We start from the raw sequence: 27,724 nt of genomic DNA on the forward strand, positions 1-27,724 counted from the left end.
CCCTAAATTCACTTTATAATTGGCAATGCCAGCAGACAAAATTAGCAGCATCATTCCCATCCTTTGAAAGCTACACTGATACATCTATGCATATATCAGACTTTTCCTCATAGGGTGTAAGCACATACCGTATATATATAAACACACACACACACACACACACACACACACACTTGTTTAACACTTTGGGGAAGGATACTGAAGCATACCCACACACTACTTTGCTCTTGAGTAGTCCAAATAGGTGCAAATTTTAAACTTCACAGTTACAATGAAATGGCCCAAACAGTTGACACTTTTTGCCATTCTACTGATAAAATGCAAAAACTCAGAAAGGCAGAAATTAATTTCCGTTTCAGAACACACTGACACTATAATTGATTTTATTCTGTGAATCGCCCTGAGACCTCTGGGTACAGGGCGGTATATAAATTCAATAAATAAATAATAATTGTAAAGATTTTTGTAGACTTTTTTCAAAATAATAGCCATCAGAGATAGTTTTCTTTTAAGCACATGATTAATGCATAAAGCCAATAAAATTGTTTAACACTGACAGATTTCAATACCAGTGTTTGACTAGTTTCAGAAGTCATAAATGGAATTCTTGCCTCTACATGAATGAAGACTATCACAGTCCAACACATTGACTTAAATAGATATGATTATGGTCATTGTCCATTTGCAACATTTATAACAGGAACAGCCGGGAGCTGCGTACTCTCAGGTCTGCGTGAGAAAATACCCAGACCTCCCAGGGACTAATAACATTTGGTAGTATATGGGCCTAGGTTGTTAAATTGCACACCTGAGGGTAGTGTTCCCCTCCACGAAGCCTTTGAAGAGCAGCAGTTGAAATAGCCACAGTAGCTAAGGAGTGGAGTCCTTTCTATCCAAGTTGGCTACCTTGGTCTTGTCAGGCAGAGCGGCTGGGTATAAATATTTTAAATAAATCCACAATGTTTTAAAAACTTTTATTTATGCAGTTTTAACAGCCTTTATACACACATTGCACAGTATCCATCACTTATCTCTTTTCCCGACTTCCCAATCCATCTCTCTTGAGGGTTAAATTGTATATTTAACCTACTTGTAGATTAAATTGTATATTGTACCCTCTAAGATAATCTCCAAAATACCTCCACTCTTCTCTTTAACTCATCCTTATTCCTTAGTTTTGCAGTCAAGGTTACTAATTCTACATATTCTATCAGTTTGTTTTACCAAGTTTCCTTCGTGGGTATCTCTACTTCTTTCCATTTTTTTTTGCATATATTATTCTAGCTGCAGTGATTGCGTGCAGAAAGATATTGAGTGCCTTTTTTGGAATACCATCACCTATTATCCCTAACAGGAAGGCCTCTGGTCTTTTGGGAAATGTGAATTTTAAAATCTATAATTATTCTTTAGAGCAGGCATCCCCAAACTCAGCCCTCCAGCTGTTTTGGGACTACAATTCCCATAATCCCTGACCACTAGTCCTGTTAGCTAGGGATGATGGGAGTTGCAGTCCCAAAACAGGTGGAGGGCCAAGTTTGGGGATGCCTGCTCTAGAGTATTTACACAACCACCACATATGAATCAGGGTTCCCTCTACCTTGTGGCACTTCCAGCATAAATTAGACCCTTTTTTATACATTTTCACTAATTTATTGGGTTGTCAAGTACCACTGGTACATCATCTTTTGTAGGTTTTCCTTAATAAGTTAACAGGCAGAAAAATTCATGGTTTTCCCCCCATAATTTTTCCCATGTGGACAATTCTATGTTGCAACCAATATCTATGGCCCATTTTGTCATTGTCGCCTTTACCATCTCATCTTTGGTCTCCCACTCCAATAACACCTTATAAATTTTTGAGATTAATTTATCATCCTTTCCTAATACAATTTTTTCAAATTCTGAACTCATTTCCGCCAATCCCTTTTCCTTATCTCTTTAAAATACTGGTAACTCATTCACCTGAAAATACTGAAACCAATCTATAGTATGATCCCAAATCTCTTCTCCTTTTTTTAGGTGAACTCCTCCTTCTATAAACTTTATAAGTGGCCCATTAGTCCATATTCAACCTTTTCGCTGAGACCACCTCAGTTGGGGATATCCATCTTGGGGGTTTTCTCTCTAAGAGATCTTTGTGTCGCTGCCAAACCATGTACATACTTCTTATGACATGGTTTTGGAAACCTTTGTGCACCCTTGATTTGTCATAATGCAGATATGCATGCCATTCAAAGTGTAGATCAAAACCTTCTAGGTCTAAAATGTTGGTATCTCTTAGCTCCATCTATTCTTTCATCCAACAGAGACATGCTGCCTCATAATAAAATCTAAGGTCTGGAAGGGCAAAGTCCCCTCTTTCTCTTACATCTGTCAGATTTTTATACTTAATTTGGGTTTCCCCACTACCAAATGAAGTTTGTCACGTCCTTCTTTCACATTTTAAAACAGTTTGGGCTATTACCACGAGTGTTTGAAATAAGAAGATCATCTTGGGCAAAACATTCATTTTGACTGCGGATATTCTTCCTAACAAAGAAAGGTTCAGTCTAGTCCATTTTTCTAGATTCTTTTTATTTCATTCCAGATTTTAACATAGTTATCCTGAAAAAGGTTTAAATTCTTAGCTGATATCCATATCCTCAAATATTTTTCTGTTTTAATTCCCATAATATTCTCAAGTCTTTCTTTTGCCTGTAAGTCTAAATTTTTTACTATCATTTTTGTTTTTTCCTTATTTCTATAGAATCCTGCCAATTTGCCAAATTTTGTTATAGTTTCTATTGCCCTTGGGACACTTTCCACCGAATTTTCCAACATCAACACGTCGTCTGCAAAGGCTTTCACTTTGTATTCTCTCTGCCCAACCTTAATTCCTGTTATTTCATAATTTTTTGTATTTCTCTAGTTAACACTTCTAATATGTATTAGGATAAACAACAGTGGCAACAGGGGGCATCCCTGCCTTGTCCCCTTCTTGATGCTACTTTTTTCTGTGACATTACTATTTATTATTAAGCTCACCTATTGCTCTGTGTATACTGCATTTATCTCAGAGAATATGGCATTCAGAACAGCATTCTCCACTAATTTCTTCAGGAAGACCCAGAACACATTGTCAAAGGCCTTTTCAGCATATAAAAATATTAGTGCTGCTTCTTTTTCATTTCTTTTTTCCAAGTATTTGATCACATTTCTAGTATTATTCCTTGGTAAAAAAACCTCACGAATAGGTGATTCTAGGACCACCATCAGCTTTTTTGCCATTATTGCAGTGTACAACTTATAATCATTGTTCAGTAAGGAGATCAGCCTGTAGTTCTTGGGTTGGAGTATATCCTGATCTTGTTTGGGGATTAGAGTAATGTAAACGTTCTTCTACAATGTTGGTATTGTTTTCCCTTGTAAACTTTCATTCATAAGATCTTTAAGGGGCGTGGTAATGTTTCTCTTAATGTTTTATAATATGCGACTGAAAGTCCGTCCAGACCAGGAGGTTTGCCAGACTTTGCCTACTTGATAGGTACATCTATTTCCATCATTGAGATGGGGGCATTCAGACTATCTACTTGGTCCTTTGTTAGCTGTGGTAGATAACATTTTTGCAAATATTCTTCTATGTTTTTCTCACTCTCCTTTCCATTCACATACAAAGTCGAGTAGTATCTTAAAACTTCTTTTCTGAATTCTTTTTGGTTATATATCCTCTCCCCTACCATTATCTTGTTTATTATATTGGGGGTTTTACTTTCCCAGCTTATTGGCAAACTCAAATTGTTTTTGTTTTAAAGCTTTTTAGTCGTTGCTCTATTTCATTCTGTGTGATCATGGCAAATTGCGTTTGTTGTATTTTCAGTTTCTGAATACAAACTTGATATTTTCATAACACACCATTTCCTTCAAAATTCTTTTTCTTCCTCTTTTCTTTCTATAAATTGGATTACCAGCATGTCACATCCTGATTCATTCCTTTACTGGAGTTCCTTAGTTGTTTTATCGTTTTCTGTCAACACCACCGCATTAAGTCCTCTAATATTATTATCTCATTACATCTTTCAAATAATTTGCCTTCCAGCTCTCTATAGAACTCCAGTATTTTTTTTTCATTTAGCTAGCCTACAAGGTGATTAGCTCCACTTTCTACACATACCTGTGTTAGTAATTTTTTTTTTAACAACCTGGAAAAAGGTCAGATGAATTCAATCTTGTCCTCTTCCAGTTGTTCCATTAGCAAAAATGGTAGAGTCCAGAAGTTTTGACTAGCGTTGACTACCCACATTTTTCCAGAACCCCTGATCATTTCTCATAAATAGGGACCATCTTTCCTTAAAGTTCAACCAAAATAGAAACAACCTTGGCTGTCATCACAACCTAGGATTGCCTAATGTGTTCAAGTTATAGTCCTAAACATTCTTTCCATGCTCCTGTAAATATTTAAGGGTGGGGGGCAAAGATCCACCAAGTTCAATAGACTTCCTCTGGTAAGTATACTAGTAAGTACAATTGCTGCCTTCCTCTGAAACAAAACCAGTTGAAAACCAAGATAAAAGGCCAGATTCAGCTAAATAGTTGTGCTAGCGCAACAAGTCATGTTAATAGGAAGAAGGGAAACTGGTCTACCTGGCAAGCAGAAATGTTTGCAATGATTGAACAAACATAACAGCACAATGCTGAACTCCTCCCATAGTATTTCTAAGTAAAATATGTTTATAACCAGTCTTACTGACAAATCTCAAATTCTCTTTTAGATGTAATAGATAAGGTTGAAAGTAAGCAAGCTGTCCTTACCAAGTTGTTGCTCTCCAAGCCAGATGTGCATACAAATCCAACATATACCAGTGGCCTCCAAGAACAGCAGAAGACCTGCAGAACACACTTCAAACCCCTCACAATACAGGACTTGATGCATTCAGAAATATTTATTTATAAACTGCTTCAATTACTGATTATTTATATTTTAAAAAGTCTCAAACAGCAAAACCAGTTCAAGATTCACTGGATTGCATTCAATGTTAACATTTCAAAAGTATTTAGTGAAATACTTTATTTACACTAGAAAAATGTACAAGCTTACCAAGAGACACCAAAGCAACTCTTCTTCTTAGCCTTCAGTTGTGAAGAGGAGCAATGGTCCCAGAAACATCACATTCTGGCAGAGTACTTTCCTTTACCTGCATAAAGGATAGCACCCTCTCCCAAAACAGGGAACCCTCAAACAAGATAGGATGAACCTTCTGCTTGCATTTTAAATACAGTTAATAGCAAACCAAAGAAGTGACAGACAAATAGAGAGGGAAGAAATTCATTTAACAAGTGGGTAACTACTGAAGTGGTCGCTTATTCAGATGCTTGCTGGCTTGTTCTTCCATCTGCATGGCAAGGGTTAGTTCTTCCAGAGTGTCTATGGAAGAGGAAGGAGACAGAGAAGATAGACATCAGCATGAGACCCCTTTGGGGGGCATCCAGAAAACAAAAAAAGAAACACACATCTAGACACTCCATTTCTTTCTTTCTGACCACTCTGGTGGCAGCAACAGGATCCAGCCAGCAGGCAAGAGCCTGAGTTCCCTTACCAGAACCATTTTGACAAGTGGGTGAGGCCCACATGTCAATCACCTGACACCCCACTTCAAAGCTGGGCTGCAAAGAACAATACCCAAGGGCCTTGCTCTAATTGTCAATCAGCTGATTGGAGCTTACAGCAAGTCCTGTTTTGGGCAGGGATCAGCAGCACTATGGAGTTCCTATTTGGAATTCAGATTGTGCAGCCAGTCTCTCCAGGACTTGCTGTCAGCCATTGCTGTCTTGTCCCATTCAAGTATATGAAAAATATCTTGTGGCAAAATAGTATTGTGTATGACTGAAAACAAAAGTGAAACTAATTTTTTGCCTCAGGATTGTAATGTTTGCAAAGAGAGCCACCTAGTGAATGCTTTGTAAAATGCCTATTCCTTTAGTTCTGGAACATCACAGTACAGTGTAGGGGTTATCAACATTTTGGGGCCCCATGGGCACATTTGGAAAACTGAGGAACACTCCACAGCAATGCATGAACCCACCCCAGTGCAACTGCTTCACTCAGTAACAGTGCAACCTCTTACATTCCACACCCCACATTCCACGCCCCACACTGAACACTTCTCCTACAAGGACAGCATTCCAGAATTAAGCAGCTCCATACTGACCCCCCTTCCTCTCCAAGGATGTGCACTAAGAGGACAGTGGTGATTCTCTTCCAGCCTGTGGCAATGTATTCCTGGGAATCACACACCATGTGTTTAATCAGTCCAATAGTCAAACCACGGTATTGCCCACCAACTCTACACTTTAGCACCACAAAGCTCCTAATCAAAGCGGAAAGAAAGTACAGTATAGAGGTGCGCAACATTCCTCCAACATTCTCCACTGGTGTTTTGGTACATTTTAGCCAATTTGGGGGGTATAAGGTACTATACCCGAGGTCTTGTGCCCATCTGACCATGACATCTTTAACTTCTTCATCTCTTCTAATATTTCATTCATGCCTTTTGCCTAGAATAGAAGTCTTTCTATTCAAACCATTTTAAGTCTCCACACATCATCTGATTCTATGTAGTACAGGAAGCAACCACTTTGCAGGCAGTCAACTGACGCGTGAGTCCTTTTGGACATGGAAAAGGGCATAATAGGGGCAGGCTTATACGTGCTCCACCAATGCACGTGGGGGCCAGGAACACAACTCTCACGCAAATTGAGAGTTGCCTGTACTTTCTGGACAACCCTAGCTACATTTTACCTTCTCCTTTCCTTACCACTAATCATGGTAAAGCCTTATATCTCTCCCTGGCCTCCATCATCTTATGTGGCAAGCAATTTTGGATAGCAACTGCATTGCTTCTATATTCTATGCAGTGTTTAACATACAAATGGCAGTTTTCGTAGCATAGCTGAACATTCTGTCACAGGGAAGTTGAAAAGCCAACTCCTAAAAGCACCAAGCATTTTAATTTCTATGCTACTTCCTGCAGTGTGTTAGTGAAATACAGCACCCTCCAGTACCTTTCAGGCGGAGGAAATTTTTGGATCCTTCATTTACGAAGCACTGGGCTTGATACACAAATGCCTCCAGGTCATATTCTGGTTGTTCTGCAATATCCAGGAGACAGTTGCAGTCGTTCATTTTCTGAGTACGAAAGGTGAGGAAAGTTAGGAGTTTCTCTTACAATTATGGAACAAATTGATGTTACTGGAAATATTGACTTAAAATTTGCACTGAAATCTTATTGCATGCTCCTTGATCTAGGATAAGCATCATTTCAGCGTCACAATTTCAGTTCTTCAACAGTAAAAGCCACTTGAACCCAGAGACTATCAAGAAGATTTGGTGCACTACCCACCAATACATACCTCCCTGACATCCTTAAGCTCCTCTATTGCCTTCTCCTCAAGCTCACTTATCCGGGTGACAGCCTCACGGAAACTGGACAGATGAGACAGCTCATCATCAGAAAGCTGTTGTTTTGACAAGAGAAAGTATTAGTACAGCCTCACTAAGCTCTACTCGCCAAACAGATTACCCTCCTGTTCAGCACATGCAAACCTCATGAAGGTGGGCCGATTCTTCCTCACTGATATCCACCTCTTCATTTTCAGTTTCCATGCAGTTCTGTGCTTCTCCAGCTGTTCCATTGTGAGGGAGCTCCTTCACTCTGAGAACAGAAGGGAAGAATCCAGCCTTGGTAAATCACTTAATGGCCTGTATACAACACAGGTGAAGCCTGAGGGTGGAACTTTTCCAGTCATTCTGTCTGTGCAAGCATTCCAGCTTGCTAGACAGAACAATACCCCGTCCCCCCCCACCCTGTTCTGGAGGTTCTCCCAACCCCACAAGCCGATTAATTGGGGGCCACAGGGGGAACACCCCATTGCACAAGCTGAAGCTCATGTGTAGGGCTTCCACAGGTGGTGCTTGTTAGATGAATCCCACCCTTAAAGTGAAAGCCTGAGGCCATTTGAAAACTGCAATTCTAAAACAGTTTTTCCTTCCACAAATACATCATGACTAAGATCACTTGTATGACCAACAATTTACCCCAGTATTAAGGATGAGATTTGTAAGTCCAGAAATCACTCACCTATCAGCATACCGCAAGGTGTTTAGGGTATATTCACAGGAATTCATGCCTGGGGAGATCATTGCAATCTGAAAGCAAATAAAAAAAATAGCCACCCGTATTCATCTCTTACTTTCTATACAATTACAGTCACATCCATCCAGCCTGCAATGCTGTCCCAGCAGTTCTGCTTCACTGATCCCATCAACAATGAAGCACCTTAAGTTTTCTTACACCTTCATCATATTTACTTGGAATTTAGACTCCACAGAAATCTATAGGCTTTTTCCAAGCAAACATGTTTAGGTTGTCACCTTAATGCAACTAAGACCCCGAAGGAGAGCAATTTTAACATCTGTATGTTGATAAGCTTTGCTCTAGATTGCAACATACCGGCTCATGAACCAGCGCAACAAAAATATTTGATCAGGAAGCTTGTTTTGGCTTTCTGCATAAATCAAGAACTGGGTATAATTTTCTTAAGATACACTGGCATAGCTATTTTACATGTTACTAGAAACAGAAGAATTTAAAATCAAGTGGTAACTCCAGCAAGTTCCTGCCATTTCTCTGATCACAAGGCCAGCTATTTAACTTACCATACAGGTTCTGGAATTTGCTCCAATGAAGGAATCCCTCAGCACTTGGGTAAGTTTGCTCTCCCGAAAAGGTGTGTGTTGTTTATTCTGGCCTAGAGCGCGGATACATTCCTGGGGATAGGAGGAGAAATAGTCATATTTGAACAGTGTTTAGGATCATCACCATCATGGCTATAGCTAAACACTTTTTTTTACCTTAAGTAGAACCTAGTGGACTTCTAAGCACTTACTTAGGATTGCACAGTAGGATGTGGCTCCAGATGTTGCTGACACCCAACTCCCATCATCCCTGGCCATGTTAGCTGGGCTTGATGGGAGTTAGAAGTCTAACATCACCTGATGGGCAATTGGTTCCCCACCTTTGAAGAAAAGGTTGCAAGAAATCCTGCAGTGTCTCAAGTCTGCCCTGCTTTAGGTAACTTTGAAATATTATCACAGGTGCACTTAAAACTTTTGTTTGCCTTGTTCTTTAGATAGTAGACAAAAAATTTGCAGTGCTCATCACTTACAGCCCCTCAAGAAAAGCAGTTATATACTACTTCGCAGTGATTATCTAGAATGATCCAAAAAGCAACATTCTGTTTGGTAAATTTGGCCTCTTGCTCTGTTTTATGAACAAAACTAAAAAGACATCCCAGAAAGGTGTGTGTGCAAGTTACATCACTATTTAGAACAGATATCACAACTGGAGTACACTAGGACTGGGTGATATCTGGTTTTCAATATCACAATATATCACCAACTAAATATCACAATATCTTGATATATCATGATATATATCCGCGACAGGAAAAATCACAAATAGCTTCTAATCTTTTTTGAACCACTTAATCAAATCAAACTTTTATAGAGTTAGAATTGGAAGGAGGTTCAAGAGTCATTTTAATTTAACTTCCAGATAGCGATAGCCAATATAGACACTGCAGTTTGGCATTTTGGTATCTGTCTATGCAAGTCAGTTGCAATGCTCAGGCTCCTGGTGAGTTTCTAATACAGCTTTCCATGCTGAATGTTGCTGAGCTCCTTTTCACAAATTATTCCTTGTCCTCTTATTCTTCAGTGGCTATTCTGCAAGCTCCCCAAACAGCTTTGTCATAACTAACAGGTTTAGCAAGTGTCTTCTATAATAAGAGTTGCAAATCTGTCTCCATACATCCTGAGTTGGTTTGTCCAAGTCTGCAGAACTGAACAGGCAAATAAACAGTGCTAAAGAGGCTGGTAGTAAGTAGCCCAGTCCTGGATTTATGCCATCAGCTGTCTATTCTGCTCTTGTCTAAAACTGCCACGAACTCTTATTGCCTGTGCTATGAAGTTACACTGTACCTTCAGTGCTAGCAAGCTCTTGTTTATTTCTGCTGCTTCCAACCGTGTCTGCCGATCATTGCTGGAGGTATCAGCACCTCTTTCATTCCCCGCCAAGTCCACTAAGGAGAACTTGCCATGAAGTTTTCGTTTTCTGCGCAGAATAATTTGAAAACAAGCATGGGAACGCGAGGAGCTGGCGTTTGCAAATGTATGCCCAGATGTCCTACAACAGAGATAATAGTGTTCATTAGATCATGGGTATGAAATATAATTATATACCAACTGTTCCGTATCTTCGCCTCAGAATATGTCAGTATAACTTGTGTTGTTTGTACCTCATCTGTTATGTTCCAATTAATGCTTCTACTTCCAAGTCTAATGTGAATTTAATATATTAAAAGGGTACTAGCCTTTGCAGTATCTGCATGGATCTAAGCATGGGGTCTCCAACCAGGCACCCATATGAATTATGGCAGACATCCATCCCACTTGGTGTCCACCAAGCCCCTCTGCCCCTCCCTAGTGGGAGAGTGTTTTGGGGAGGTTGCCTGATTTTTATTTGATGGAGGAAGAGTCTGAGCATTACCAGTTTTTCTTCTGTCATGTCTTCAGGAGTTTTAGATTTGTAAGTGTGCCCTGGAGCCCAAAAAGATTGGAGACAACGCCTAATGTCTCCATTGGTTGATTTTTGCCTATTGGTTGGTTGATTTTTGTTCTTATGATGTATTTTGTGCTTTAATATTGTATTTTTATGTTGTGAACCACCCTGAGATTTGCCAATGAAGGACAGTATACAAATTTTAAGAAGTAGTAGTAGTAGTTGCTGTTGTTGTTCTTCAGTGTTTTGGTGTTCCGGTGACATGAATGACTCTCCCTTCACAGTCCCCAGTCACTTTCTCCAAACTCTCCACATCTATGAATCTCTTTCTCTAGGAATTGCTTTTTGTAGCAATAAAAAGCTCCTAAGGTTTCAAAGACTGGAGAAAAATAGTGAGTTTATAATAAAAGCAGGTTAATTTAGAACATGCAAGTTCAGTTTTACTGGTACAAAATTTAGGTTCCTATACAGTTCTTCTTGTTTTACCACCAGAAGACTAAAGGCTATGGATAGTCCCCACCCTTTCTTGCAAATTGTCTTCTAAGTAAAGGTAAAACTGATTATATATTGTCAACTGCTCCTTTTCCCTAAGAGTTAAGGGGGAGATGATAAATGGTCAGATCTACATCCTGCATTAATATTAAGCATGCAGCACAACCAACCTGCAGGCACTGCCTATCTCAATCATCCGGATAACATCCTCAGCACAGTTCACTTGCATTTCTTGCAGTCCAACGACCTGAACCTGCTGTTTGCCATCCTCCAGCACTCGCAGCTTTGCTTTTTTGTTTAAGAGATCGAATAGCTGGATTGGAAAAGAGGGAAATACAAAAAGTTGCAGAAAGATCAGGTGCTAGAAGTGTAGCATTTGAGAAAGCTGCTTCAAAAGGTCTCACATATTTTAAAAATCTTCATGAAAGCCTCAACATAAAGCTTTCCAATAAAGAAGGGTACAATACATTTATGCATAATGGACTGGAATGTCACTGCAAACATTCAAAGACACCACATTTCCCATGAAGGTAGAGTCTGCACTAGGTATTAAAATCAAGAAACTAATGCATGCAAACTGAGGAGTGGCTTAAGAGGAGCTCAAACCTCTCTTCCAAAAGCCTGCATTTTCTTAAGAATGTTCACCTCCTAACTGGGGATGGTCACATTTTCTTTATGTAGCTTGTGGTGTAGCCTCAAGAGCAGTGGGTATATCACATCTCATTCTCAAAAGGACTCCCTCTTCTAGGGTTAAGAAGACTTGTTTGATTCACCCAAGTGAACATTAATTCCCAGTGCAAGACCATGCAATGTAGTGAAGTGCTCTGCTCTTAAAATGTCTCAAAGATTTCCATTTAGCAGTGTTTAAGATTATACAAACTGTAACAAAGCGGTAACCCTAAGTCTAAAATGGCTTATAATGAGAAGACACCTCTCACCACTGCTAGGCTACCCCAGCTGCAGAAGGGGGATGTTAGTCTAATACTCCCTGCCATCACCAGATTATATATAGAAGATACCAACTCATCTCCAGCACACTCAGATCTCAGGAGATATGAAGAATATTTAAAAATACACATGGCCTCACCTTTCCATTATATATTTCAAAGAAAGTCACGTACACTTCCAGACCTAGAGCCTTGTATCTTGGCTGGTTCTGAAGAAGGAAGACATCCTGTGCTGGTAAGGGAAAGACATTTACAGGATAATTATCAAGAGCTCTATGTGCTTTAGGGTCCTTTCTAGAAGTTCTTTTACAGCTTATAAAGTGATTATCTAAAGCATTTGCTGTGGACATTAGTACTTAATGTATACCATTTAACAAGAAGTTTAATTGGAAGAGCAGGCTTCACACATGCAATAGATTGCATATTACAATCTATTTTTCCTTATGTTTCCAACTTTTAAAATAAAATTCAAATGAAAATGGTACATACATGCAAAAGCATATATTCCTTTAGAGGCCTTCTGCACTTTCCCAGAGAAGTCACCTCCCATAGTCTAGAAAGAGAAAATATATTAAGAGACAGGTTCTCAGCAGTTATAAGGGAATCTATTTTCTGCAACTTTGATTACAGTATTTGCAAGCACAGAAAATCAATGTTTAAAAGCAGTGGAATTCAGTCTCTGCAGGATCATGCAACAGCAGCCCACACCCAAAAGCTCATTTAAAAGCCACGTAAGTACAGCAGCTATGGCTATATAGATAAATGCTGTGATAGGGCCTTAAGTTCACCAAGCTAAGTCAGAGTGAAAAAGTTCATTAATATCCTGCAACACATACACACATCCCTCAAGAACAAAACACTTACATGGGTTTTTCCACTTCCAGTCTGACCATAGGCAAAACATGTAGCTTTCCCTCCCTCAAATATCGTCTGGACAAGTGGTCTAGCAGTGAACCTGGTCAAACCGTAACAGGAAAATGCAAAATATGAATGAATGAGTGAAACTATCACAGTACAAGTGAATTCTGAAAACTCAAATCCCCATAAAACCATTTACAAGAGCACCCACAAAAATAACTCCATTATAGCTTAATAACTCAAACACTGACAAGATCAGAAGTCTAGAAATTTGCTTGATCACAAGAGCATTGCAGACTGAATAAGAGAGGTTCCACTAGGCTCAAGAGCTACCTTTCTACACTTTCAGCACTCAAGATATAATGTTGCTTTAGAAGGGGCTATCAGAAGCTCTTGGGTTGCTGAACCCTTTGCTACTATGTATTATCATGCTACTGCTGCATTGGTAAGTTAATGAGGGCTGATTAGCAGTACCGTTATTCTATTCATCTGATTTTGTGTTTTATAACATTTTTTTGTAAACTGCTGTGTGACCTTTTTTTAAAAAATTAAAAGTGGGATATAGCTGTAGTCCTAGCAGAAAGGATTATGTCTACTCCCTGGGGACAGGAACAATCCCATTAGAGCTGAAGAGTAAGGCACAGGGGTTCTGCCCCTCTAGCTTTACACCTCTGCCTTAGAAAAACCTTCTCATCTCAAGTACTTCCATAAGCAGGGATGGGGAACCTCTGACCTACAGAACACACTTGGCCTGTGAGGCCATTCTGGGCAAGTCTTGGCCACCCTGCACCCAGTGCCATGCATGATGTCAGGTATGGGCAGGTAAAGGCAGAGCTTCAAAATAACAATTGGGAGCTTCAAGCGAACTCTCAATTGTTCTATTTTAGCAGCATTGTAAATGGAAACTGCTTCTCCCTCCCAGTGCTACTCTTTGAACTTCTGGTTTGGCTCCAAGAGCAGCAGAGACTATTTGAAAGCCCTTTTGCAAACAGTCCCACACAACTTTTCAAACATGCAATGCAAAGGGGCTTTCAAACAGTCCCAACAATCCAGGTTTCATAGCAAAAAATCAACCAACATCATTGTGACATCAGATTTGGCTCACCAGGTGTGGGGAGAAAAAGATCTAGCCTACTGGCCAAGGAAACTTCATCACCTTTGCCGTAAAGGACTTCCCTGTATACCACGAAGACTGATGATTAAATACTAAGGGGATAAAGTGTCTGCTCCCAACACTGAGAACAGATTTGGGAAAGGTAGTTAATATGTTTTATTTCTCAAGTATCAAGGATTTCCAGTTGTTATGCCTAACAAGAAATTGTGATTTTGTGCAATGTATTAATTGATCTTTAGTGTGGAATTTTCTGGTTCCTCAGGAGGAATTATCGCAGAATGTCAGATTCAGATTCACCACATCCCAACTGAAGCCTCATCATAAACCCCTTACCCATGAAGGAGCTCCAAGCAGCAGATTCCCCAGGTAAGGATCTCCCACCTATCTAGCAACGTCTGTGCATGCAGTGCCAGCATATAAATGATGCACAGATATGAGCTTATACAAGAGGCAATGAAGTGTTTTGAAGTGGCATCTGCTGCCTGGAGTGCCTGTATGAGTTAAAATCTTTGACAGCTGCATGAAAGAAGCTTCACATGTGAACTGGCCCTCCACGTCTACTGTCCCATTCTGTCCCTGTCACAACTCTCCCTGTCACAACTCTGTACTCTTCATTCACTGCCAGGAAAGGAAAGACATGCATTACCAATAAACCATTTCATTGGAAGCTTTTTCATCAAATGAGAAGTCAAATCGAAAAGCCTGGTTTTCAAGGTATTTCGTCAAATCCACCTTCACCTTTGGTTCATGCACTAGGATGCTGTTCTTGCTGGCAACAGTAATTATATCACACTCTTTCTTCCCAAGTTCTGTTTAGGAAACAAAAGTAGTTCACACTATAAAGTTGAACCCTATTGATTTACAGTGTTTTGTGGAACTGACAACCTGAGCAGGAAAGCAAAGGTTGAACAACTTGGCATGGGATTTTTAATAGATGAGCAGCACAAGGGAAGCACTGAGGTAGTAAAATGTTAACTGAAAGAATTAAACATTAGAGGGAGTTGACAAACTGTACAAGCATCCTGCTAGAGGTTTGCTAAAGAGGTCTTCTGGTATCTTATTCCTCCCTCATTGGAGCAAAATACATGACATTGTTTTTAAAAGACAACCATTTTCAGCACTAACGAAGTTCCAACTGAAAGAAACCTGCCATAATTTCTGCATTGACATTCTCCACAGAATCCAGCATAAAGAACAGTGTTGAACCAACCTGTCAATTGTTAAACTCCACAGATGCCACTTTACCTTGTTTATTTAAGGGTCGTTTCCTCACACAGACACAAATTCTATGCTCTTCTATCTTTAAAAAAGGAAAGAAAATTTCACATTAAGACCAGCTCTTTGGCATCTTTATTCACTAAGCTGTATCAGAGAAGGTGATGATGGGATACTCTGCAACACCCAACAATATAATGCAATTCCCTAGTATAAGAAAGTTTTAAGAAGTAAGAGTTTTTGTTGCAGTTATAAAGATTTGTAACATCACTGTCAATATTAGCCCTTTTTCAGTAAGTCATATAGCCAACAAAGGTCCCATTCCTATGCAGAATGGCACCAGCTGTCATGTGCAGTGTCAGGGAAGAGTTAGAAGTTTCCAGTTTCTCAGAGGGAGAAAGCATTCGCCAAGGGGGGAAGGAGAGCAGTGAATCTAACAGAAGAGAGCAAGAGGAACAACAGGGAGGGACTGGCTGTTCACAGGAAAGGCAAGGGTTCAGTTCTAGCTCAGATTCGGAGGAGGGGAGATACAAGCCAGCTCTAGCCAGGAGGTTAGAAAAAAGAGCGGGAAAGCGAAGGGAAGGGCGCCTTCGCCATTTTGAGAGTGACTGGTCATGGAGAAGCAGAGCTCAGAAGGTATCTGAAATAAGTGACTCTGAGGAATAATAGTTAAGAACCGTTTATAAGAATGTTTTGTTAATACGCAATAAAAAGTTTTATAAAAGAACAAGAAGCGTTTGGGTGGTGATCTGAAGAGGACAACGACCAGTCCTGACATGCAGTTTTCTTATCGAGATAGTTCTGCATATATGCAAATAATGTTAATGTGAAATACCACAAAACATCTATGGCCCCAACAAAGCATTTTTCAAAACCCTGTACTGAACTCAGTCATGAAAATTTTAAAAAATCTTTTTCCATTGTGTTTTTCTTTATTTGCAATATATATATTAGTCATAAACATTGATTCATGCAAAGTTTATTTTTGTTATTTTACAACCCACCCCCCACGATGTTCCAAATATCTATTTAACATCATTTAACTTAAGTAGTTCTAGTTTTTAAACAGTGGTATCATTCCACAAATCACCATGTGTTCTTGGAGGCCTATAACCACATTTATCAACATTATATGTGATAAAAATATATCAGGTTGATGAAAAATAGATATCATTTATATGACTTGTCTAGACAAAGCAGGCAAGTAGAGAAAGTCAGTGTGAACTTCTAGAAGTCACATGCTTAGTGGAACTTTAGCCCAATGATAGCTGTTCCACTCCCTTGAGTGATTATCACTTGTGAAAATTTTAATAATTTGCCAAGTCACAGTATGATCCAGCAGCCTACCTATTTCACTGAGCACTAGATCTCTGTTTAATGTTCAATGCACATTCTTTGACACCATTTTAAAATTCTTCAGGACATACAATCAATAAATGAGCAAGATTACTTTGATAATCCTAGATAATACATTGAGAGTTCAAGTGGAGTCCCATTCTTTAATAGTTAATTCAGTTTCCTAGATCTTGATGTTCATAAAGTATTTGTTACCTCCTTAAAATATAGCAAATGTATACCAATAATTGTGTTTATTTGAAGATGAATACTAAATAAGAAGACACTTGGAGGGGGAAATGTGGCTAGTTAGTTGCAAGTATTTACTTACGGGGTCATTCATTGATATCGACTGACAAACAATATTGGCTCTATATTCCTTGACCATCCGTGCAAAATCCCAGTTTGGACAACTACTGTCATATTCCTGTAAGGCAAAGTAGTAATTAACTTACAATCTTGCTATAGAGAAAATATGCAACTTTTCTTCCCAAGAATGTGCAACACTACCAATTAAGAAATAAAGTACAGAGAGTAGGAAAAGTCTTCCTTGGGGCAAAAGTTTCACTTTATGCTTTCATCCACTGTTATTAAAGCTTCAATATACATTTTTGTAAAGCTTTCCCCCCCTTCCAGTTCTAAATGAGATTACTTGAGCTCTTAAGTTCCAACTAGCTGCTCTCCATTAAGTTGGTCTAATTGTAGTCTTGATATACTTAAAGTATGGCAAGCAACTATCATTTTTTCTTAGACAGGTTTTAGAGAAACCGCCCAGGCAGTTTTCTTTAATGTGTCTGCCATAAGGACCTTTCAAAACTAGAACAAGGAATAAAAATCTAGAACTCAGTTTGGTATGCTAATTGCTTTTAACTTTGAGAAACCAGAACTAATTTCATTCCATGCAATGAGAAAAGCTAAATTGCTTATTTTAGTCAGATTACATAGAGAACAATGATGAATATCCATGCTCTGCATGGCACCCAAGATACAGCTATTGAATGAAACATCCTGCAGAATGTTTCACAGGCAAGTATCACATTCTTACCTGTGCCCGCTTATTTCTTATTTCAGAGAACTGGGCCCTTTTCTCTTCCCTCTTATTTTTCATTTTGTCCATCTCTTTTACAATGTTAGATTTCCTACGAGCTAGAAGAAGCAAGAATGTTATTACTGCTACTGAAATGAAATGGCCTACATCAAAAAACTGATCTTTTGTCCACAAGTCTCCCAGAGGCAGTCTTAAAACAAAAATAAAAATCAGGAGATGTATCATTTTATTGTTGCGTAAATTTCTACAGTCATAGGTGATATTTAAGACAACAGGAGTGTTTAGGTTCTTCAAGTCTCCTTGGAAGTCATCCACTTTGGCTGGAAGCCCTTCCTGCCAATGCTAGATGTATGGTAACTTGTGGTGATAGTGAGCTCTCTGTAAATGCCAAAATACACTTGAAACACTACTTCCTGTTTTCAGGAACTAAGCTTTTATTTAAGCTTGGATTCAAGACTGAAGACCAGTTCAACCTAAGCTTTAGTGTCCATCCTCAACTATATTCAAACCTCCATTAAGATGGTAGCATAAAGCTCTCTACCAGACTAAACAAAGCTATTGAAGATATTGATTTAAAGAGCCATGAAGCAAGCTGGGAACTATATTCCTACCTTGAATTGCAGCAGAGACCATTCTCAAAGTCTGTGGAGTGTCTTCTGTCATTTCACTGCCATTTGGTTGTACGTTACATCGATCAGTAGAATAGCTGACCCTAGATCGAGTTCGTACAACTGTTGAGACGGGAAATCAGTGGTTAAAAGCATTACTCAAGGCAACACAAGAAATAGTGAGGGTTTGTAAATTTACAAGGTCCTTTTATGCATATAGGTGAGAGCTGCTCTACCCGTGAACACTTGTGCGATACAAATGCAAAATCATAATGTATTGTACTTATTCCTACTCACCAGGAAGAGCAGAGTGGCTTCGTGTTCGTACAGGAGCAGGCAATTCCACCTCCATATCATTTTCCAGAGGGCTGTTCTGAGTTTCTGCTATGACAGACATCTTGCTAGCTTGCGATCGCAGTACTAAGGAAGCAAGGGGAAAGTGCCATCAATTACCAACTTAATAATATTCAGCAAAATTGACTCCAAAAATGTTTGTGTATTTTTGTGTGTGCACAAAGCAGTACAATACAACTTCAGCAAGCATTTGGGAACTACTAGAGGTCAGTTTGGTAAAACCCAGTTTAAAGGCTGTATTTAACTAACTTTTACTTGGAGTACACCCAATGAAATTAAATGCCACGACTAACAGATCCTGTTAGTTGAATACAACCCCAGAGAACAGTATAAGGGTGGTATTTAACTAAGTTTTACTTGGAGGGGCAGATGTGGCTCGACAACCTGGGAAGGTAGCCTATGTAGGAGAAGGAAAACTATGCAATTTTAATAAGGTATTCAGAAAGACATGTTTCTAAAACCTAAATTAGAATAAAGAAGAAGAAGAAGAAGAAGAGTTTGGATTTGATATCCCGCCTTTCACTCCCTTTAAGAAGTCTCAAAGCGGCTAACATTCTCCTTTCCCTTCCTCCCCCACAACAAACACTCTGTGAGGTGAGTGGGGCTGAGAGACTTCAAGGAAGTGTGACTGGCCCAAGGTCACCCAGCAGCTGCATGTGGAGGAGCGGAGACGCGAACCCGGTTCCCCAGATTAGGAGACTACCGCTCTTAACCACTACACCACACTGGCTTCAATAAAGGACTTCAAAAATGGAAAGGTGAGGGAGTATTACCACAGAATTGATGAGCAATATAGAGGCAACAAGATACTGCTAAGATTTATTTCCTGAACATAATTCAGAAAAGGAAACGCCTCCGGAACATATAGTTGTTGTGATACAGAGTAACCAAACTTTTATTTTTTTTAAGTTCTAATAAATGCTTTGGGATGAACAACCATTAGTATTATTTTAATTTATTACCTACCTGCCCTTCACCCTATGGTCCCAGGGCAGATTACAATAAGTCAAAGTACAAAATTAAAACCTGTTTTAAAAACTTACAAGTACAAAAAATACACCACCACTGCAATATAGAGAGTGGGTCCTTATTAATATTAAGCATGTGTCATGACACTTCTGTATGGGCAGCTGAGGGAGAAGAGGCATAAGCACAGGATAGACCTGCAGGGTCAAAGCTACAGGTGACAGTGGCTATATAGAACATCCAAAAATAAGAAGTGAGGGGAAAATCAGGCTCTGTAATACATTTACTAGGATTCATATGTCTTCCAATTCCCAGTCACCAAGTAAATCTGAGACAAAATTGCTTCAAAATCAGATGCAGCGTACAGAGTTCTTTTCCAATAGAGGGCTAAAACTATTCATAATATCTCAAAGCAAATAAATTTGTTTTTACCTTCTTTCGGAGCAGGAATTTTTGAGAGTGTTGTTCTGCGGGTTTGCCTCTGAAGTAAAAAAAAAGTATTGTAGTCTACTGAATATTAACACAGACCCCACTTTGCAACATAATAAATTTGGAATATTAATGGAATTGTTTTAATGAGAATTGCTAACTGCCAACTTACAAATATTGTAGAGAACATAGAAATACATAATCTAAAAATTACAAAACTCAGAAAATTTTAGATGTTCTATTAATTTCTGTGTATTCCCCAAAATATGAATCAAAAAGAATTTTAGGACAACCAGATTGGCTAATTTGAACCAGGCAGATTGAGAGTAGATTACAGCTAAATATTTCAATGGATTTTTAACTGTTAACTTGAATGTCATTGGAAAACTACTAGCAATGTTTATCAAACATCAAATGCCTCCCACAGGAATTTAGCTTCTGATTAGTTAATAATGCAATTATAGTTATCTGGCAACATAAGGCAATTCAAAAGGCTTATACAGTGGTGCCTCGCAAGACGAAATTAATTCGTTCCGTGAGTTTTGTCATCTTGCGATTTTTTTCGTCTTGTGAAGCACGGTGTTGGGAAAGTTTTGGAAAAGCTTCAAAAATCACCAAAGTCTTTAAAAACCTCAAAAAAGGCTACCACACCGCGTTCTATGAGTTTTTCCTCGAAGTCAAGTCGCAACTGTATTAACGGTGTTAAGAAAAAGGAAACAAACTTGCAAGACGTTTCCGTCTTGCGAAGCAAGCCCATAGGGAAAATCGTCTTGCGAAGCAGCTCAAAAAACAAAAAACCCTTTCGTCTAGCGAGTTTTTTCTCTTGCGAGGCATTCGTCTTGCAATGTACCACTGTACTTCCCTTCCTACATAGGGATGTAAACAACAGCTAGCTGAAAATTAGCTCTTGAGAAGAGGGATACACTAGCAAAGGAACATGTGCAAACCATGCTTATGATACCATACAGAAACCAGGTACACAAATAATCTAACTGAAAATAGAATAGGGCTGTTACAGTGAAGAAATCCATTTTCATTTTTATCTTCATAAAATTCCCTAATTGTCATTACAAATAGTTTGGCAAATGCTTAAAACCGTTTGGCCTGTTTTATAACATATTTAAAGAACCACCAACACTTTATTTGGCTGATTTGTTTTCATATGCTTGGTGCTCCTGCTGAAGGGGGAGGGAGGGAGATTTATACAAATTCCTTCCCTGCCTCTGCAACCTGCTGTAAAGATGTACCAGAGAGTTGAGGGGACCTTTCAAAATAGGGTGGTAGGTGGTACAGAAACAAGAAGTGGGAATTAGTGAAAAGCACTACTATACTGTTTTGCCAATAGGTACTGCTGGATATCAGCCCCTTCCATTTATGAAAGGAGATACAGTACTGTACTTGAATACAACCACACTTTTCTCACCCGACCATTCCTATGAATGAAGCAAAAGTTAAGTTCAATTCCCAAACCAGATGATGTTTCTGCTGTATAATACTGCCTTCTATTAAATATGGACAGCAAGATTTTAACATGTATGCTAGGAGGGGTACTGAATGCTACTTAAAAAAAGAAAGTCGTCAAACTCAGAGATTATTAGGGAAATAACCAATATAAAATTGCAGAAGAAATGGTTAATTTATTGATGGTGAAGTTTTGACAGGATTAAGTTTTAAAAGACATTGTTCTGCCTCATTTATATTAACTGGCCCTATCTGCTATCTCACTAGGTAGGTATAATGATTTCCCTGTAGGTGACCGATGCAACAAAAAACTATCAAATCAGAATGCAGAACTTGGTTTTATATCTGTATGCTGCTTTTCCAGCAACCAAGCTGAGCTCAAAGCAGCTCACTATAGTATCAGATGAGTCAGCCTCAAGTATTTGCAGCCAAATAATCTAGTCTTAAGGGTGCAGAGAAAATAAGAATTTGACTAAGCATTTTGCGATCATGACTATGATCTAAAGGACTGCTTGAAAAATATATTTGGATGAACTTGCTACCAACAAAGGCGAACACCAAAAAAATTGAAAACCACACGTTTCTCTGTATAATGATACACTTCTAGGAGAGACCCAAGAACTCAAATGTGGTCTTAAAAAGAAACTTATTACATGCAGCATCCAACAGAACAGTTCCATTAGTGCAGGGACTTTTGGCTGTGCAACAAATGTCCCTTCTCTCTCCTCTCCCTATCCACCTCCTGCAATCAGCTCTGGGGGTTCCCCCAACCCTCGACATGGGCTCAGGGAGAGAGAGCAGAGGGGAGGAAAACGAGGGACAGTTCCATTGTGCAAGTGGAAATCCTTGCACTAGCAGTGCTAACATAATAGACAAGCCTTTGCTGCTGTATTTTCCTAACAAGGAGGGCACTAGGAAAAGGGTACGACAGAGGACGAGATGGTTAGACAGCGTTCTCGAAGCTACCAACATGAGTTTGACCAAACTGTGGGAGGCAGTGGAAGACAGGAGTGCCCGGCGTGCTCTGGTCCATGAGTCACGAAGAGTTGGACACGACTAAACAACAAGCGCGAGCATCAAGCCTGTACCTGCTCTGGAGGCTTATATTTAAATCACCTGACATTATATGATGTCAAGTGATTGACAGCTGTGCAACTCTTCCCATCTGTCAGAATGGACCACTCACCCAAAAATCCCCTACCCCTGGACTATATGATAATGTGCACAGGGTAAGCTGCAGAAATTTACTGCACATAAGCCATAGTTAAGTGAAAGGGCAAATCATCCAAGATCATGACAATAGAGCAACAAGTGCATGGGAAAAGGCAATTTGGACAGTGGTAGAAAGCTTCAGGTAGGGCAGTCCTACAAAGCAGTGGAGAGCAGGGGCTTCTGTATGTCCAAGAACAAAAGAAAAACCAGTATTTTCAAACCCAGGCCTTCAGGAAAAGCTGCAGGTCCTACAATTTCCTCCCTCTTGGCAATTATCTGACACAGAAGCCCCATGTGCTTTTGGACATGGTTCCATTAGCTTTACGTCTCGCCATTTGCCTAAGCTAACACTCTGTCCAAAATACTCTTTCTACATATTGCCCCACCATCTCTCTCCTTTGCCCATCATATTTTCCCTTTCAATTGTCATTGCCTCATTCCTAGTCCTCTGAGGCAGTGTGCATATCCGTATCCCTAGGGCTCCTCTACCCAATGTCTTGCTCCTCCATCACAAGAGAGTTTGGCCATACTGCTTCCCCCCAGCACCACTGTTCAGGTGATATAACTGCTATTAAAACATGGATGCAGAAAAGCTTCAATTAGCACTTTTAGAGGATAATAGAATAAAGACATTGGGGGGGGGGATCAGAAATTATCCCCAGGAAAGTACATGAATAGAGATGCTGTTTGTATACTTTTTTTAAAAAAAGAATTAAAAATGCTGAAAGACGTAAACTTCTTTTGCACTGTTAATCCATATCTTGAGACCTCAAATCAATATAGAGGCAAGCATGAAATAGTAAAATATTAAAAGATATAAAAACAACTCATGAAGTTTCAACCCATCTTTAAAATTCAGTAAGTTCAGATTCTTGCTGCTTGGCAAGAATCAAAGGAAAAACTCCAGGATAACCTACCTGTGTGGTTACATTCTCCTGGGCAAGATGGCTTTCTTTCGCAGCAGCAACAACTGGAGATGTAAACAGCTCTGGATTTATTGCTACCACATCATCAAGGTCAATCTGCAAAGGGAAAACAGGCACAAAACACAGGATGAGCCATTTACCACATAATTAATCATCAGCCTTAAGGGTATGTGTTAAGCAATCTACCACATGCCTAAGCACCAGGACCACCAGTCAGCAATTTGTTTGGCATGACCAGTTTAAAGCAATGAATTCACAGCTCTCATAAATTGATATATAACACAAGTTGCCCACCAATATAGTGTTCCAGGAGGCTCTTATTTCACAAGACACCAGCAAAGCCCATTTACTACAAATGCTTTAATCTCTAGTAGCTAATCTTAGTACATCCCAGTCATTCCTTGATTTCCGCTGTAAGCTCCTAGTAAAGCAAATATTACTTACTGAAACAAATTCTTAGACTGTCATTCCAAAAAATGAAGTGTTTACTAATCTAAAACTAATCAGTTAGGCTATGCAACTGATTTCTCCCTCTTAGCTTTGTGAATGTGCAGTGGTAGAGTGAATAAGTCATGCCCCACAGCCCATCTGCTTTACCTTAAGAATGACATCATAATCCTATTGCTAGTGCTGCAATATTCTAACAGTCATTTTCCTGAGCTACAGAGGCACCCATAGAGCAGGTAGGAAGTATGAATTTGAAGTCTCCAGATCAACTATTCAGCTTCTACACATATCACACCATGTTGGGAAATGTTGCCTTATTCATTTAACACAACAAGAGTTTGTTTTGTGGTTAACAAAAAAAGCTCTGAGTAGGTGTTTAGTATATACACTTATTGGCTAACATTCAGCCTGATCCTAGTCATGTTTACTCAAAAGCTAGGCTCTACTGAGCTCAATATATTCACAACTTACTCCCAAATGAGTAAATTAGTTTTGCAGCGTATATGATACAACTTTCTAAGCAAAAGGGTGTCATTATTTTTAGGACCATTTCTGCATTATACACCATTTATCAGGGTAGGCTGAAGGTAGGCCATGATCTACTGGATAATTTTTATAGAGAATGTTAGTCCTTCACTTCATCCAACATAATAGATATTATGTTCTTAATAATACACATCAAGATCACTTAATACAGCAACATCTTAATTGGTAAGATCCCAGAATGCACTCTTGCTTTGCATAATACATTTTACAGACGCAGATGAATTATAAAATTCAATTAAAAAAAAAAGTCAGTCAAGTACTATCCTAGAAAACCACACTGTGCAGTTTAGGTGGGACTCCCACAAGGAAAAAGAATGGTAAATGAAAAAAAAAAAATCAAGTTGGAGGTAGAGAAGGAATTATTTTTGAGGATCATATGGTGGAAAGGCAGGATATGATTTATTTATCTGGCATATCTACAAATATCCATTCAAAGACATGCAAAAGGGTTTTTAGAGTTGGAATTCTTACTAATTCTGGACAAAAAAGCACCACGTGTATGATGCAGGAGGTAGGTTTTAAACCAACATTTATTGAAGATTTCCAAATATATGGTTTATATGATGTCTACTAAATCATAAGCGCCTTGCTGGAACAAAGCAAAGGCAAATCCAGCCCAGCATTCTGTTTTCCAGTGGCTAGCCATATGTCTAAAAGGAGCCAACAGGCAATTGGTATTGCTGGAGAATCATTGCTGAATTGTATGCACCTCAATAGCTCATAGGCCCTATTATGTTCAATAGGACTTATATGTAAACATGTATTGCACTACCAATCCTAAATGGAGGGTGGAGTGGAGAGGGAATGCACTGATGGACAATCTGCCACTTCTAAAGTCTACCAACTTGTACAGGCAGGGCAAGTGAAGGGAGAATCTGGAATTTTACTTCTTATTCTCTGGCAGTTAAACAACCTGTGGAGCTTTCTGTGGCCATAGCTATGGTCTGCAGCTTAGACACCTTGCTCACCAAAGGAAAGGCACCTCATCCTAACTCCCTTCAGCCAGCATATCTAGGGGTTAGGGTTGCTCTTAGCCTCAGCTGCTTGACTGCATAAGTAAAGAATAGGGATATATTTCAAATTCTCACCTCTTTCCCTTTGACAGTGTTATTTTCTGTCCATTCTACAGATATCACCATTTTTTCCAGACTCACTGCCTTGATTGTGGCACCATGGACTGCACCTGAATAGGGGGGGAAATCATTTCAAAAAAGGCTAGTTTCCTCAAATCAGAGAACCACAGAGGAACTAGATGCATTGAAATATCAACTAATCCGAAACATGCAATGTGAAACTTGTCACAAAAGTACAAATACATCTGTGAGCTTCCACTCTAAGCAGAAAAGTATTAATGGAGTACCATCGGTAACGATTTGCTGCCCTCTTTTGAGAGACAGTTCTAGGTAATATAATTTTTTTTGCAGTAATTCTTTCTCTTCTCCCTGGGTCACTTCCTTGACAGTCTTAATAAGTTTGCTTATGCTTAACACCAACTTGGACAAAACCATTTTCTACATACTAACATGGCCTACGATGTAGGAATGATATAATGATATATCACAATGTCTGAAATAAGGATATATCACAGTCTGAAATAAGGATGGAGCTATGTAGAGGCATTGACTGGCTTCACAGTTCTTCCCGCATCATGATTTTTGCATAATGCACACACAGACACATCATGATTCGCAATATATTGCCAGGTGAAAAATTATGAAACATATATCACAATATGAACATCAAACTAGTTTTAGATGATGTATCAATATATGGCCCAGCCCTACTTCTATTCCTAGAGAAGCTCAGTAGTTTTTTGGCACCCCCCTCCCCCAAAACACAGTTAGTTATACCTCTGCTAGCTATTGTTGATAGTTTCCAGGTAGTACCATTACCAACAGAATATGCCTTCTTATATCCAAAGGTCAAAATTTATTTTAGAAAAGTGTCTGCAGAAGAGGCGCGGAATCCCCAGCCAAGGGGGGCATAGGTGATTCTCCTAGCTTCTCTAACCAGCCCTTGGAACTCTCCCCAGGCTCTGTTTGGTACCCACTTTGAGTGCTTTTGTCCGGCTGGAATGTATCCTTGAAAGTGATACTGTAATGGCTCTTGCACAAATCTTTCAATCCAGAAAAGCACGTGTGGATAGACAAACCTCTAGCTTTTGCGTGGCTGGAATATAGCCTACTGTACAAAGGGTTCCAAATTCTTATCTGTCCACTTTTGCCTGTGGCCAAGGTTTGCACCTCCACCCCCCAAAAACAAGCAAATCAATAAAAATACTTAGCTAACCAAAGTTCTGCCCCCCCAGAAAGTCTGTCCCCCTAACATAAACCATGGCTATCCCCATGCCTCTGGCCCCTGAAAATTTGCCCAGAAAGGAATGTGGCCCTCAAATGGAAAAAATGTATGTAAAAAGTTGTTTGAAAAAGTCATTAAACCATTTCGTAAAACTAATTGTTCACTATAAACTGAGGCAAAGTGATCCTGTGAATAGCTGCATTAGCAGCTCGTTAGCTTATAGGCACAATTCAGAGTTATGTTATTCACCTATAAAGCCCTTAACAGCCTGGAACTCAAATTACTAACGGAAACGCCTCATCTTATTAGCATTGGAGTGTCGAGGAGGGAAAGAATTTCACCAGATTTGTATTCAGCTACGCAACGTCTGAGGCAGCTCTACTGCATGAGGGAACCTTGTGTTAAACAAGACTGTGGATGGTCAGTGCCAGGATGGGAGACCACCGGGAAATAGCGTGTAACGCCCTCTTGGCTTCCATGACAGAAGAAGGGTGGGAGATAAGTACTGGATAAAGAAATGAAAACCAAGCAGGGGCTTCTCTATCTGGCTATATGCTGGGTCCCTTCCTATCAGTAAGTTCCATTGCACGCCAGAAGGAAGGCGAGGATAACTGCAGCGCATGCGCATTAATTCTACAAAACCCCAGAAGAGGCTGAAAACTTTGGCTACGGCAAGAGGAAAAAGACATACCTAAACAGATCGCGATTTTTGTTAGGCTCTGATCCTTTACTTACCATTACTACGCTGAATATTAATCACTAACCCGGGCTGAAGGCATCTATAAACGCTTGGGTCCATAGTACTGGAAAAGTCTGGTTCTCTAGCGTCAGCAAAAAAAAGGAGCACCTCTCACTTCACAGACCGGTATCGAA

At 39.4% G+C, this 27,724-nt stretch overlaps 2 protein-coding genes across 10 annotated transcripts in view; one reads left to right on the forward strand and one right to left on the reverse strand.

Annotated features, from left to right (window-relative positions):
• Positions 1–5,286: 5,286 nt before the first annotated feature.
• Positions 5,287–27,720, reverse strand: KIF2C (kinesin family member 2C). Of its 2 annotated transcripts, XM_081009381.1 has the most exons (21): positions 27,587–27,720; positions 25,642–25,736; positions 23,552–23,656; positions 19,965–20,013; positions 18,510–18,632; positions 18,216–18,335; positions 17,602–17,702; positions 16,888–16,983; positions 15,252–15,306; positions 14,653–14,815; positions 12,899–12,989; positions 12,524–12,587; positions 12,175–12,266; positions 11,258–11,400; positions 10,016–10,220; positions 8,693–8,803; positions 8,115–8,182; positions 7,580–7,688; positions 7,387–7,491; positions 7,039–7,162; positions 5,287–5,401 (listed from the first exon to the last, which is right to left on the reverse strand). In XM_081009381.1, the coding sequence occupies exons 1-21, from the start codon at positions 27,648–27,650 to the stop codon at positions 5,322–5,324; spliced, it is 2,163 nt and encodes a 720-aa protein (XP_080865507.1). In that variant the 5' UTR covers positions 27,651–27,720; the 3' UTR covers positions 5,287–5,321. The 2 variants fall into 2 exon arrangements, with proteins under 2 accessions (XP_080865507.1, XP_080865508.1); XM_081009382.1 differs by lacking the exons at positions 25,642–25,736; positions 27,587–27,720 and adding an exon at positions 24,005–24,147.
• Positions 25,715–27,724, forward strand: part of CCDC17 (coiled-coil domain containing 17) — a 29,181-nt gene continuing 27,171 nt past the window's right edge. For all 8 annotated transcript variants that reach the window (XM_081009331.1, XM_081009335.1, XM_081009334.1 and 5 more), the window contains exon 1: positions 25,715–25,956. The gene's annotated coding sequence lies outside the window, so the exon portion shown is untranslated. The remainder of the gene's footprint in view (positions 25,957–27,724) is intronic.

This window comes from Podarcis pityusensis, assembly GCF_964106645.2.
Source record: "Podarcis pityusensis genome assembly, chromosome: 6".
In the NCBI taxonomy this organism is placed as follows: domain Eukaryota; kingdom Metazoa; phylum Chordata; class Lepidosauria; order Squamata; family Lacertidae; genus Podarcis; species Podarcis pityusensis.